Raw genomic sequence first — 14,448 nt, forward strand, 5'->3', positions numbered from 1 at the left:
ATGAACCATGAGGTTGTGGGTTTGGTTCCTGGCCTTGCTCAGTGGGTTAAGGATCCAGCGTTGCCGTGAGCTGTGGTGTAGGTTGCAGACGTGGCTTGGATCCCACGTTGCTGTGGCTGTGGCGTAGGCCAGCAGCTGCAGCTCTAATTCGACCGCTAGCCTGGGAACCTCCAAATACTGCAGGAGCGGCCCCAGAAAAAGGCAAAAAGACCAAAAAAAAAAAAAAAAAGAAAAAAAAAAGCAATGAAAGTCTGCTCTGCTGTTTACTTCCTTGGAATGTTTGCATTCCCTTTGCCTATATCAGCCACTGGGTGCTCAGTCTGAGATAACGTATTTATTTTTATTTTTATTTTTTGCTTTTTAGCACCGCACCTGCAGCATATGAAAGTTTCCAGGCTAGGGGTTGAATCTGAGCTGCAGCTGGTGGCCTACACCACAGTCACAGCAACACAGGATTTGAGCCGCGTCTGAGACCTACACCACAGCTCATGGCAATGCCAGATTGCTGACCCACTGAGCGAGGCCAGGGATTGAACCTGAATCCTCATGGGTACCAGTTGGATTTGTTTCCGCTGTGCCACAACAGGAACTTCCAGATAATGTATTCTTGTGAAAGAAATACTCTTTTATATGTGTGCATTTATTGGTCTGCTTCTGTAAGCACGTAAGTGCCTCAAGGGCAGGGATCCCCCCCTTGTTATATGTAGTATCTTACACGAAGCCTGACCCAATATGTATTGAAAGCTCATTAGCTGGTAACCTGATTGTCCCACATACAAATACTCAGGGACCTCAAGGTGACTGGGCCCAACTTTACAGGAGACATCGGGCCACTCTGCTGTGTCATGACTTGAGGAATCCACTGAGACCTAGAATGGCCCTTTATCTCCAAACTAGTACTCAAGATGATATCTGGGAAAAGACATGGACCAGCAGCAGACAGAGCCTCTGTTGTGGGTAGAGGTCAGCATCAAAAGATGGTTAAGTGCTTAAATTCGAGACTCAGGTTGCCTGGGTTTGAATCCTGATTCTCCTACCTACCAGCTGGGTGACTGAGAAAGTTACTTAACTTCTCTGTACCTCCATTTCTCAATGGCGCCTCCTTCATGGGGTTGTTGTGAGGACGAAATGAGTTCATACAAAGCCCTTTGAAGACCATCGGCCACATGGTCACCGCTCAGTAGATGTTTGCTAGTGTCCGCCACATTGTTATTATTATCTGAAATGATAGGTTATTAAATTGCTCATCTTGGCTCAGTTTGCTCCAGGTGATGTTCATGGCAGTCAGATCATGTCCTGAAATGTTTCATCTCCGGGCAAATACGTGAGGAGCACCCAGTCCCTTTGGGCTAGCATCCATCCCTCCATTCATTCATCCATCTGCTCTTTCCTTCATTAATTGAGTGTCTAACTCTGCAAGATTCTCTTCTAGGTGGGAGGCAGTGAGTGAACAGAGGCAAAGCCTTGTCATTGGTGGTCTGTATTCAAATCCAGGTCCTACCCTTCACCTGTCCTGTGGCCTCAGTTTCGCTAGGATGATCAGATTATATGACTTAGGTAACATGTCAGGTACGGTAGTACAAGTTGATTCTTAACTTTCTTTTCTTCTACTTTCCTGATAATGGAAGACAGAGGTGGGTTGATGCTGGTGTTGGGAGCCACCAGCCTGGTACTTTGGTCCACAGAGAACTGGAGTGTCAGGTAGGGGCCAGGGTTCTGTGAGAAGAAAGTGCCGTAAGAAGAAAAGGTGGCAGGGCAGGAGGAGGTGTGGGTGATGTTGGTGAAGACAGGACAGGGAAGGATGGATGGAGGTCCAGTGTGGGGGCTCCGGTCTCTGGACCCTCGGGGGCTGCTTTCACAGAGAAGCAGGCAGGTGCTCGTGTTCCTGGGTGCTGATGTGGGGTCTGAAGACCTCTCTTTGAAACCTCTGGTTCTCATTCTTGTGCTGCTGAGTCACTTCCTCTCCCCAAGGACTAGGGCTTTTGTTTGTCTGGGTGGTTGCTTTACATTATGGGAGTTCCAGAGGGAGAAGCCAGCACGTGGGAGGGAAGAAGGGAGGGAGAGGGAACTGGCGCCTGCGGTTGGGATGTGGCCACGAGGTGGGCTGAGCAGATCCCTCTCTTTGGGAGCATGGAAATGAGGGGGTATCTTCCAGGAGTTCTGGTCAGGGCAGAAAGAGGAGGGACAGGAAGGATACTGAGAGGTGGGTGTGGGATAAGGGGCAGTGCCTGGGGCACAGTGGCCCCTTCTGGGGGTGAGGGGAGCCGTCTCCTGCCCTGGGTTAGATCTGTAGTGGCCGCTCTTTCCGTTCCCCTCCATCCTGAGCCTTAGAGCCTCCTTCCATGTCCCCCAGTGTTTGGGGACTGTGACTGGCCCAATCCAGATCAGATGATGGTCCAGCCTTCCTGCAGGGTCTTTATGGAAAGGGAAGACGGTGGGGCAGCAGGGAGAGGGGACTCCATCGTCTGGGGAGCATACATTCTAACAGAAACTAGATTGTTCAAATTTTTTGTTCCCTGTCAAAAAAGTTATAAATCAACAGGAGCAAACCCCCAAAAGCAAGTGGCTCCCAGATAGCATGTTTACTCAAATCCATGGCGCTGTTGCCAAATGGATTTTTGGGAAACCTCACCTTCCTCAGGTTCCTCCCTGCTCAGGGCCTACAAGGGCTCTTTCTTGCCCATTTCATCAAAATTCTCCTGGCACTTGCTGAGGCTTGGATAACATGTCTTTGCCTCACCTTCAGGATTTTACTCCCCCGTAACAGCGAGAATCCTGCAGTGACTCTGATCCTCCCAGGGCTTTTAAACTTTTCTGACCGCGAGCCACAGACAGACACACTTAATTAACCTTACTGTGTGTGATAAACACTGGTGTTTTCTCTTCTCTTTCATTCTTTTCTGTTTCATTTTGAAAAGTGCAGGTCATGACTTAACACAGCTGATTTCCTGACAAACTAATGGGTCGTGACCCACAGTTTGAAAAGCAGAGCTGATTTAACACATTTATTAATCATCCATATACTGCTCGCCGCATGACAGCCCAGTCAATCAAGAGGCAAGTTGTTGGGCAGCGAATAGCGACTTTACTGGGAAAGCCAGCAGACCAAGGTGATGAACTTGTCTCAAAGAACCATCTTACCCAAGTTTGGATGCTAGTTTCTTTTATAGAACAAAGAGGGGTGGAGTTCCCATTGTGGCGCAGGGGAAACGAATCTGACTAGTAACCATGAGGTTGCAGGTTCGATCCCTGGCCCTGCTCAGTGGGTTAAGGGTCTGGCGTGGCCATGAGCTGTGGTGTAGGTTGCAGATGTGGCTCGATCCTGCATTGCTGTGGCTGGCCTCCGCCGGCAGCTATAGCTCTGATTGGACCCCTAGCCTGGGAACCTTCATATGTCGTGGGTGTGGCCCTAAAAAGCAAAAAAGCAAAAACAAAAACAAACAGACAAACAAAAGAAAACAAAGAGGGGAGGTGAAGAGGTACAGTAAAAATGCCGATGAGTTGGTAATATTTCCTTGTTCTGGCCACACTCCAGAGGGGATGTGTTAATTTCTTCTTTCCTGCAGCCATTCTCAGGTGGGCCTGGTCAGGAGGTTTCCCGTGAGCTAAATAGAGGTATTCTAGCCTAACACTCAGCCATGTGAGTCAGGGTTCCGGGAGATGTATCCTTGAAGCTATAGGCAACATGCCTTCAGTGATTATCTTACAGCAAAAGCAGTAGAATACGAAGTTTAAAGTAAAAGAAAGAGATCCAGTTTGGAGTCAGATTTGTTCTTTGCTGTTACAATCACGGAAGCCCAAGTGGACACAGGGAAATGGCAAGGCAGGTACCAGAACAAACTCTTCAGCCATCTTATGAAATAAAAGTGACCAGTCAAATCTGACAAGAAGTTGGTCCAAAAACATTCAAGAGTAGTGGCCTCCCCCCATTTTTTTTTTTTTTTGGTTGCACACCCCAGCATTAAAAAATGTTTGTGCATATAGCTCTCATCTATGTTTGGTTATTTTTTTTAAACTAACAATGTATGATGTGACCATGTGGAAGATATATTCAAGCTACATTTTTAAAGGGTGGCATAAAGATGAAAGGAACCGTTTTTTTTTTTTTGTTTGTTTGTTTGGTTGGTTTTTTTAAGGTCCACACCCATGGCATATGGATAGAGGTTCCCAGGCTAGGGGTCTAATCAGAGCTGAAGCTGCCAGCCTACACCACAGCTCATGGCAATGCCAGATCCTTAACCCACTGAGCAAGGCCAGGGATTGAACCCATGTCCTCATGGATGCTAGTTGGAGTCAGTAACCACTGAGCCACAACGGGAACTCCAGAACTGCATTTTAAAATGACATGCTAATTGTGATGGTTTCATTCTATCATCAGCAAATATCTGAGGGCAACATACACAGAGAGAAGGAGGTTCATGGTTATCAGCAGCAGTTGTAAATCTATTTTCAAATGATTTTGATAATTTAATATGTTTTCCTGGTTGACTTCTTACTGCATTGGAAACGACTGCTTTACATCACATGCTCTTCCTCAACGGTGTCTTTCCTTCCCTGATGAAACCGAGAGTTCTGTTATCACTTCCTTTTGCTACATCCGTCCACCAGAAGTTTGGAGGACGTCTTAATACCTCTGTCCCTTGTCACCTCAGCCGTTCATCTACCACATTCTGGGGGTTTTGCCTCTCCATAGGGGGTCAGCTCTTCCCGTGTTCAGCCCATTTTTATGTTCCCACCACATGGCTCCCTTCTTCCTCCCAGTCTCTCACACACCTTCACATGTGCGATTCTGTCTTCCTGGCCCACCTCCCTCTTCACCTGGGTGACTCCTAATCACCCCTCAATGCCAAGCATAAAGGTCCTCCTCAGAGGGACCTTCTCTGACCACTGCCCGGTAAACTGAGACACCTTGCACTTTTGTCCATGGCTCTTGTCACAATTTTATTTTTATACTTATTTATGTTTCAGTTTCTTTAAAGTGTGTGTGGCCCTTTAGCATCTAGATTGTAATTTCCTTGAGTGCAGGGATCATGCCTGGTGTGTGCGTGTGTGTGAGTGTGTGTGTGTAGCCCCCAGGTCTTGTAGTCTCAATAAAAATTTAGTACAACAACCGCATGGGGTCGTTATAGGCAGTATCCCATTTTACAGATGAGGATATTGAAAGCCAAAAGAGTGAATTGCCTAAGGTCACCTCATTAACAAATGAGGATATTGGTCTCAGATCCAGATCTTTCAGATTACAGTGTGTACACTCTTACCAGCCACTCCGGATTTTTTTTTTTTTTTTTGTAACCTGCATAGGCTAAGGGCTGATTTTAAGTCTCACCTTCTTTGCTGATACCTGACCAGCCCTCTCTAGTGATTTTCTTCCTCTTGAACTAGCTTGATGTATGCTTAGGGTCTCTGTATAACTCTATTTACCTTATGTTGTTCTGGATAACACCAACCTTTTCCCGCGTGAATTCATGTCTATAACTCTTATCCATGTAAGCTAGGTTGTAAAGCCAGAGCCTGCAGTACCTCACCTTCTCTTGAGTTCCATAGCACCTCGGAGAGGGCCTGGACCCAGATTGAGTAAATAGTTGCTGATTAGTTGATCATTATCAGGAGCCTGGCAAAGATTTTCATCTGACTCCCAGGTTAAATCCCGTCTTTGTGCGTATCTGCTCCCCAGCCAAGAGCAAGATGACTGTGCCTCTGATTCAGAGGGATTTTAACTGTTCCAATTTGCACTTGTTGGCCTTCTTCCTGGTGGATCTCAGTGTAACTTTTGGCTGAGACCCAAGAATTTAAGGGTCTTCAATACCATGAGTAATTTCATGAGTTGCTGATGGCTAATTAGGGATGATTACAGTCAAGAGGCTTCACTTTCTTAGTAACCCCCAGAAAAGGCTGGTGGTAACTTTTGAAATCTTGAGTATTTCCCCCTGCAAATGGCATTTTCTGATTCTCCTGACTGTCTTTTTGCAAGTCCTTGTAATTTATCCCCATCTTGCCTTTCTAGTGAGAAGGAAATTTAAAGTCCTGAGCTCCGAATTCAGAAACCAGTGATTTTGGAAAATTCTGGCTTTATTAGAGAGGGTTTCTGGGCACCTCGGACACCCTGCCTCACTTCTTTGTCTTCCTCTGGAAGGAGGTCTGGGAGGAGAGGCGTATAGGCCATGTTTTTTCTTCCCAAGTTTCATTACGTTCCAACCCAATCTCCCGTCCTGGGCTTTCTGATGCTTTTTAGAATTTACCTTTGAACTTGTTGGCTCATTTGACAATGTTAAGAAATTGTGTTTAGTGAAGGTTTCTGAATGAAGTCGTATTTGTATTTGTAGGTGAGGGGTTGTTACTTTCCTGTTTTTAAGTGTCGCTTGACCTCTTGCATCAGTGTCATCAGAGCTACTTTTAATTGACTGTCCTCTGTGCCAGGCATGGAGCTAAGCATATGACATGTGTCCACTCATTCATTTCACCTTCACAACTCGCCTCTATTCTCCAGGCCAAGTTTTGGGAAGAGTTTTATTGAGATGTAATTCATGTACCATGTTCTTCATTCATTTGACACGTACAATTAAACTTTTGGAAAGTATATTCACAGGGTTGTGTAGCCATTACCAAATCTAATTTTAGAACATCTTTGTCACCCCCCTGCAATGTGAGGGTATCAGGAAATCTCATACTCTCACATCAGCCCCTCCCCACCCTCTAGACGGTGGTGACCACTAATGTATTCTTGGTCACTATAGATTTGCTTATTCTGGATATTTCTTATGAATGGAATCCTACAGTATGTCGCCTTTTGTACCTGGCTTCTTTGACTTTATAATGTTTTCTTGTAGCATGTATCAGGACGTCATTTCTTTTTATTGCTAGGCAGTATTTTTTTTTTTTTTAAGCAAGCTGCTGGAAAGCAGATTTATTTTATTTTTTATTTTTTTTTATTTTCCCACTGTACAGCAAGGGGGTCAGGTTATCCTTACATGTATACATTACAATTACATTTTTTCCCCCACCCTTTCTTCTGTTGCAACATGAGTATCTAGACAAAGTTCTCAATGCTATTCAGCAGGATCTCCTTGTAAATCTATTCTAAGTTGTGTCTGATAAGCCTAAGCTCCTGATCCCTCCCACTCCCTCCCCCTCCCATCAGGCAGCTGCAAGTCTCTTCTCCAAGTCCATGATTTTTTTTTCTGAGGAGATGTTCATTTGTGCTGGATATTAGATTCCAGTTATAAGTGATATCATATGGTATTTGTCTTTGTCTTTCTGGCTCATTTCACTCAGGATGAGATTCTCTAGTTCCATCCATGTTGCTGCAAATGGCATTATGTCATTCTTTTTTATGGCTGAGTAGTATTCCATTGTGTATGTATACCACCTCTTCCGAATCCAATCATCTGTCGGTGGACATTTAGGTTGTTTCCATGTCCTGGCTGTTGTGACTAGTGCTGTAATGAACATGCGGGTGCATGTGTCTCTTTTAAGTAGAGCTTTGTCCGGATAGATGCCCAAGAGTGGGATTGCAGGGTCATATGGAAGTTCTATGTATAGATTTCTAAGGTATCTCCAAACTGTTCTCCATAGTGGCTGTACCAGTTTACATTCCCACCAGCAGTGCAGGAGGATTCCCTTTTCTCCACAGCCCCTCCAGCACTTATTATTTGTGGATTTATTAATGATGGCCATTCTGACTGGTGTGAGGTGGTATCTCATGGTAGTTTTGATTTGCATTTCTCTAATAATCAGCGATGTTGAGCATTTTTTCATGTGTTTGTTGGCCATCTGTATATCTTCTTTGGAGAAATGTCTATTCAGGTCTTTTGCCCATTTTCCCATTGATTGATTGGTTTTTTTGCTGTTGAGTTGTATAAGTTGCTTATATATTCTAGAGATTAAGCCCTTGTCAGTTGCATCATTTGAAACTATTTTCTCCCATTCTGAAAGTTGTCTTTTTGTTTTCTTTTTGGTTTCCTTTGCTGTGCAAAAGCTTTTCAGTTTGATGAGGTCCCATGGGTTTATTTTTGCTCTAATTTCTATTGCTTTGGGAGACTGACCTGAGAAAATGTTCATGATGTTGATGTCAGAGAGTGTTTTGCCTATGTTTTCTTCTAGGAGTTTGATGGTGTCCTCTCATATATTTAAGTCTTTCAGCCATTTGGAGTTTATTTTTGTGCATGGTGTGAGGGTGTGTTCTAGTTTCATTGCTTTGCATGCAGCTGTCCAGGTTTCCCAGCAATGCTTGCTGAATAGACTTTCCTTTTCCCATTTTATGCTCTTGCCTCCCTTGTCAAAGATTAATTGACCATAGGTGTCAGGGTTTATTTCTGGGTTGTCTATTCTGTTCCATTGGTCTGTCTGTCTGTTTTGGTACCAGTACCACACTGTTTTGATGACTGTGGCTTTGTAGTATTTCTTGAAGTCTGGGAGAGTTATGCCTCCTGCTTGGTTTTTGTTTCTCAGGATTGCTTTGGCGATTCTGGGTCTTTTGTGGTTCCATAGCTAGGCAGTATTTTTACTCCTGCTGTTCACTTGGAAAGACCAAGACACAGAGATGAAATGACCATCGTATGATCAAGTAGCCTTTAAGGAATGGAGTTTGATTTCCAGCACGAGTTTGCCTAAGGCCAGCTCTGCTCTGAGCTTAGACTCTGAGGTAGTCATCCCGATGGTAATTTATTAAACATCTTCTGTTTCATTCACTGAGCTGAGTGTCCTGCAAATTTGTTACCTCATGTTCATACAAAATCAGCTTTCATTTGGGCAATATGGTAACCATAACCAGGCAAAACTGGGCAGTGGTATTTTTGCCCTAATGTCTTCCATTTGCTCATTTCTGGTTTCATTGGCCAACTTGGGCTATGGAATCTTAGGCTCTAGAATCTTCTTAAGCAAAGGATGTTAAAAACACCATTGTTGTTCCTTCTGTAGGAGTTGAACACCACCTCCATCTGCAGAAAATTGGCGACATCTCAGAGGAGCCCTTGCTTTTCCCAGGACCCTCAGCATCATGGTTTCCTGTTTCATGGGGTCTCTCAGGTAAGTGAAGGCCCTTTTAAAAAGAATAGGAAAATAAGTAATTCAGTATTTGAATTTTACTATAGATTTATTATTGTAGCTAGTGTTGAGGGCCTGCATCTCTCAGATATTTTTGATATGCTCTCTCTATATGTGTATAGTCAGTTTGTTATTCCCAAAGATCTGCTGAGGCCTGGGCAGCTGTGTGCTATGGTGAGAGGGGCTGGGACTGAGCGCTAAGTGGCTTCGGTTCTATGCTGTGCTCTGCTCTTTGCTGGGAGACATGGAAGACTCAGGTTTTGGTTTTGTTTTTAAATCTATCTTCAAACCGTTTGAATGATGCAGAAATAGTCTCCTCGAATTTTTTTTTTTTCTCTTTTGGCCACCCTGCGGCATGATCAGATCTGAGCTATAGTTGCAGCACTGGATCCTTAACCCCATTGTACTCTGGGCTGGGGATTGAACCTGCATCCCAGCACTCTAGAGACACTGCCAGTCCCATTGCGCCACAGTGGGAACTCCTCAGTTTGGTTTTTTTTTTTTTTTAAATAAAGATGTCATTTGATTGGTGGGTATTTATCATGGTTGCACAGTAGAATTACCTTAAGAACTTTAGACTATGTTGTCCTCTGGCTGCATCCCCAGATTATGACTTAATGGATCTGGTATATTTAGAAGATGATCTCTCTGGTTCCTTCTGTTCAAAACACCTGTGACTTAATGTAAGTAGAACAAGTAGTATTATCTCTACATGCAGATGGGAAAACCAGTGCTCACCTCCTTGTGCCACTGCCTCAGTGCAGAGCCAGGGAAAGACCCTGGCCCTCTGGAACCATAGTCTATGTCATGGAAGCTGTTTGCCAAATTTTCTCAAGCTGATTGGCCCTTTTCAAAATTCTTCCATCAAAATCCTATGTAAAATCTCAATGTATAAAATAGCCAATGGGGAGTTCCCATTGTGACTCAGCGGGTTACACACCTGACTGTTATCTACGAGGGTACGGGTTCAATCCCTCTCCTCATTCATTTGGTTGAGGATCTGGCACTGCTGCAAGCTGTGGTGTAGCTCACAGACGCAGCTCAGATCTGGTGTTGCTGTGGCTGTGGTGTAGGCTGGCAGCTGCAGCTCCGATTCTACCCCCAGCCTGGGAACTTCCATTGCTGCAGGTATGGCAAAAAAAAAAAACAAAAAACAAAAAACAAAAAACAAACAAAAAAAACACCTAAAAAACAAAAAACAAACAAACAAACCCACAATGGCAGGATTTTATTAAGATAAATTTATTTTTAAGTTCAAGTCTGTAATATTTACACTTTATGAAATTAAAGAGTCTGGATAAACATTGAAATTTGAAATCAGGGTTCATGAATAACTTACACATCAGCTTCAGCATCTTATTTATTTTGCGACTGGTTTTGGCTGCCTAGTGTTAAGAAAACCTCAATCCTGAAATTGACAGAACGTTGCAAATCAATTATATTAGAAAAAATAAAAATCTTAAAAAAAAACTTGATCCATTACAGTAAGTAATTGTAACAGTAACAGTTAGCAGTGAAGCTTTATTTTGCTATCTCAGGATCCTCTTTGAACAAATTGATTCAGAATCTAGAAAGGGAAAGGAAAAGTGTTTTGTTTCAAAGTTGAATCACTAAGGATATCTTAGAGATTTTGTTTCCCCCATAATTCTACATTAGCCCCAAATGCCCATAACTTACAATAAAAAGTAAAGCAGACTGTAATATGTTATTATGATGGTGTCACAGCCAGAGCTAGTGCCTTTGCCAGGCAGATGCTCTTAGGCCCACCCCTGGCATTTCATTGAGTGTAGGGCATGTGTGTGAGTTTAGTCTGTAGTTACTTGTAGAATTTTACATGAGCTGACATGTTCAGGCCTGCAGTCCAAAGACCTATGCAGAGCTCTAAGCTTCTTCATCAGTGACATAAACAAGTGTGTCAGAAAGAGTCAAAGAGGCAAAAAAAAGCTCCATTCTGAGGTCTCTGCAAAATCCAGCCACAGAGAAAGCAGCCAGAGTCTCTTCAGGACTAATCTGTGGTGGCTAATCTAAATTAGCCTGCCTGCATTTTTCAGCCATAGTTTAAAAGATATTTCAAGACATAGATATGCATCCAGTTTGTGGGAGCTCCGACATACTGCATTAAAACCACAGGAGAATGAGAAATGCAGTTGGACCTCTGGGTCACTTTAGGGTCACAGCATCTTTGTGTGCCGGGACCCAGGGGAAGCCACAGAAGTGGAGGTCACGGTCACGCATCGAACTGAATTGAAAAGAACAGTAGATGATAGGTGGGTTCTCATTTGGTAAGTCTAGCTTCCATCAGAAAGGCAACTGAGGACCTTGAATAATGTGGCCACCCAGGGCTGCATGGGCTAAGTCCTTTTGGAAGTTTTTTTCCTTTCAATGTTAGGAATTTTAATTGATGCCCCTGAAGTTAACCTCTGTCGTGATCTGCGATATGGAGACCATCTCCCTGGGAGGGAGGCCTAGTGGGCTCACCTCCAAGCTGTGCATTATTTCAGAGGACTGCCCCCAGATTAGAAATTAGCAGGGTAGCAGTTGTTGAAAGCTAGATGTGGCCTTGCTACCCTGGAACTCTGGAAGTCTTGACAGGCCTCCAGCAGTAGGGTCCTGCTGAAGGGATTGTTTGAACAGAGCTGCTCAGCAGGACATTTCTCCAGCAGTCCTGCCTTAAGGCCTGAGGAAAGAAAATGTGAGTTATGAGGATGGGCGAGTCTTTGGGGGGGGCGAGTCTTTGGGAGAGCTCAGCTGTAAGCCAGATACACATAAAGCACTTTGCATTTTGTTTCTAGGGCCCCATAAATATATTTTAACCCGAAAAAAAGAAAAAGTAGCGTGTCTTTTGTTTAAAAGCTTTTTCAAAATGCATTGAAAAACATGCATTTTGCTTTGCCTCTGCAAAATAAAAAGAGGGGGGAAGAGCTGTGGTTACTTTAAAAGTGAGAGGTCTTTGATAAAATTGGTAGATGAGAAATACACACAGACACACAAATATTAAGGGCTTTTTAATGTTATCAAGGCAACCAAATACATAAAGATCAATTGGAAAAGCTGGAAGGGCTCTCTACCTATAGAGAAAAAAGGTCAAAATTAGGGGTTAGCTGCCAAGAAAATCCCTGAGAGGAAAAAAACATTTAAGGGGATTCACAGTTCTGATAGGCTGAGATTTTGTTTAAAAATCCCTCCCCAGTTCTTGCCAAGCCACAGGGAAACAGAAAGCCAGCTTCTCCCTCCTTCAAAGAGATGGAAAAGCCCTAAGTATTAACATAGCAAGAGTGTCTCTGTCCTGCTCAGAGTGTATAGGCATAAAAAGACCCACAATTAAACCCAGTAGCGGAAGAGACAGGATTTTAATTCTTGATGGAGCTAGTTATTGAGTTGTCATTGAACTTTGGACAAGCCTTGGAAGCCGTGCAAAATTCAGGGCAAGTGAAATCCGTTTGGACCAAAGGATTGGTCAAGGCTAGATTAAGGCTTGTCACCTGTTACAAGTTAGTGAGAAAAGGGCATTAAGTAATAATAAGTACATATGTATTTCTTGTATACATAGTACATAAACACTTGCCAAGACTCCAAATTGTGCATCTTTTTCTCTTTTTTTTTGTATGCACAGTTATATCAGTGATTGAGTGGAAGGAAAGGAAATTCAGTTTTCTCCCTAGAAGCAGTGTGACAAGTGATGATGGCCACCTACCACAACCAGCCAGCAACGTCTCCATAAAGCCAGTCTACTTGGTCAGGGACTTGTTCCTTACCTTGTGGAGTGCTTTTGTATAGTTGACATAATTTATTTTTGAAACGAAAACATAGAGGAAAACATAGCTATTGAAAATGCCAGACAAGTGGTTAAAGTTGATTTGGGAATTCTTACTTTGAATAGCAGATTTTGAAGAAATGCAGATGTAATTAGAGGGATTATAGGGTTAGATGGTGATTTTTATAGCTCCTATGAAGGAGAGTTTTGGATCATTTTAAAGGTTTTACAGGTTGATGACCCTAGGTCAAGTGTCTGGTTTTAGTCTTCTGAAATTTTTTTTTCCTTGATACACACACTTCAGTACAGTAATATTACTGTAATGCCTGTCAGCTGTTTCCCTGAGAAATACAACCAAAAGGGATTGAGGAAATGAGAAAGAGAAAGGTGGCTGTTCTTGGGGAAGTGAAAAAGATCCTGAATACAAAAAGGAAGAAAGAAGAAGGTGAAAAAGTGTGTTTGAAAGTATGAGAAAGAGAATGGCCAAAGGAGTGACAGCTGAGGTATGAAAACTGAGACTCTCTGGGGGTAGAGAAATATGTTATCATTGGAAAGGGTCATGAGGTCAATTAGTGTCCCTATGCCAGTGATCAAAAAATGGGGTAGAGGAGGAGAAATAGGGGAAGGAAGAAAGCAAGAGAGAAGGGGGAGGGGGAGGGGCAAGAGGGGGAGGAGGGCGAGAGACCGGAGGGGCTGGGGAGGGCAGGAGGAAGGGCCAGGTAGGAGGATGAGGGGGGGGCAGGAAGAGGAGGATGAGGAGGGGTTGGGGGAGGAGAGCGGAGGATCAGGAGGAGGAGTGGGAATAGAAGAGACCAGGCTGGAACATGAGTATTAAACTTCAGGTGTCAATAAGGCAAGTCAGAGTTTGGGTAGCCTGTGTCTAAACCACAACCCAGTTGATGCTTAATAGATATTTGTTGAATAGTGAATAAATAAATAACTGTTTTTTGTGTGAGAGAAATAAAGTAGAAAATGTTTCTTTCCTGCTCAGGATCTTTAGTTAATTATAAAAGTAGGTTAAAGCAGAGATGGTACAAATGATACACGCACACACCTGTAACAGTTGATTTTTAACTTAAAACACATGTGCACTTACCAGGATTTTGATGTGGGGCCCAAGGACTTTTCCTGGAGAGTGAACCCCTGATTTTCTTTCTTGCACAAACCACACCCATAAGCATTATCTAAGGTTTCCATTTGGGTTTCTTTAAAGTGGAGTGAGAATTTAAAGACATTTGCAAAGCAATCTGGGTATAGAACGATTCTGGATTTTTATTATTTTTGATTCTAATCATTTACATTTGTCTCATCCACACCTAATTTGCCAGTAAGTTTTGGTTTGTTTGGCTTTTTTTTTTTTTTTTTTTTTTTCTTTTGGCAACTCGCCTTTATTGACTCATTCCAAAGCATCCCACTTCATTTGTATGGAAATAACTCACAGCTACTCTCTTTTTGCCTTCCACCACATGGGCTGATATACTATTTGAATATTTTATGTAATGGCAAAGCCCTGGCATCACCAATTTTGGGAACATGGTTAAACTCCATATGAACACAGCCTAACTGGTTAAACTCCATATGAACACAGCCTAACTGGTGGGTGCAGAAGAGTACACGTGTACCGAAAGAACCTGCTGGAATCTTTTGTGGGA

At 43.2% G+C, this 14,448-nt stretch overlaps 1 protein-coding gene across 4 annotated transcripts in view; it reads left to right on the top strand.

Moving 5' to 3' along the window:
* THSD4 (thrombospondin type 1 domain containing 4) overlaps positions 1 to 14,448 on the top strand; it is a 577,157-nt gene that overhangs the window by 18,049 nt on the left and 544,660 nt on the right. For all 4 annotated transcript variants that reach the window (XM_021073924.1, XM_021073936.1, XM_021073943.1 and 1 more), the window contains one exon: positions 8,917 to 9,024. In XM_021073924.1, the coding sequence (XP_020929583.1) occupies positions 8,996 to 9,024 (29 nt within the window). In that variant the 5' untranslated portion in view covers positions 8,917 to 8,995. The remainder of the gene's footprint in view (positions 1 to 8,916; positions 9,025 to 14,448) is intronic.

Source organism: Sus scrofa, chromosome 1, assembly GCF_000003025.6.
Source record: "Sus scrofa isolate TJ Tabasco breed Duroc chromosome 1, Sscrofa11.1, whole genome shotgun sequence".
Classification (NCBI taxonomy): domain Eukaryota; kingdom Metazoa; phylum Chordata; class Mammalia; order Artiodactyla; family Suidae; genus Sus; species Sus scrofa.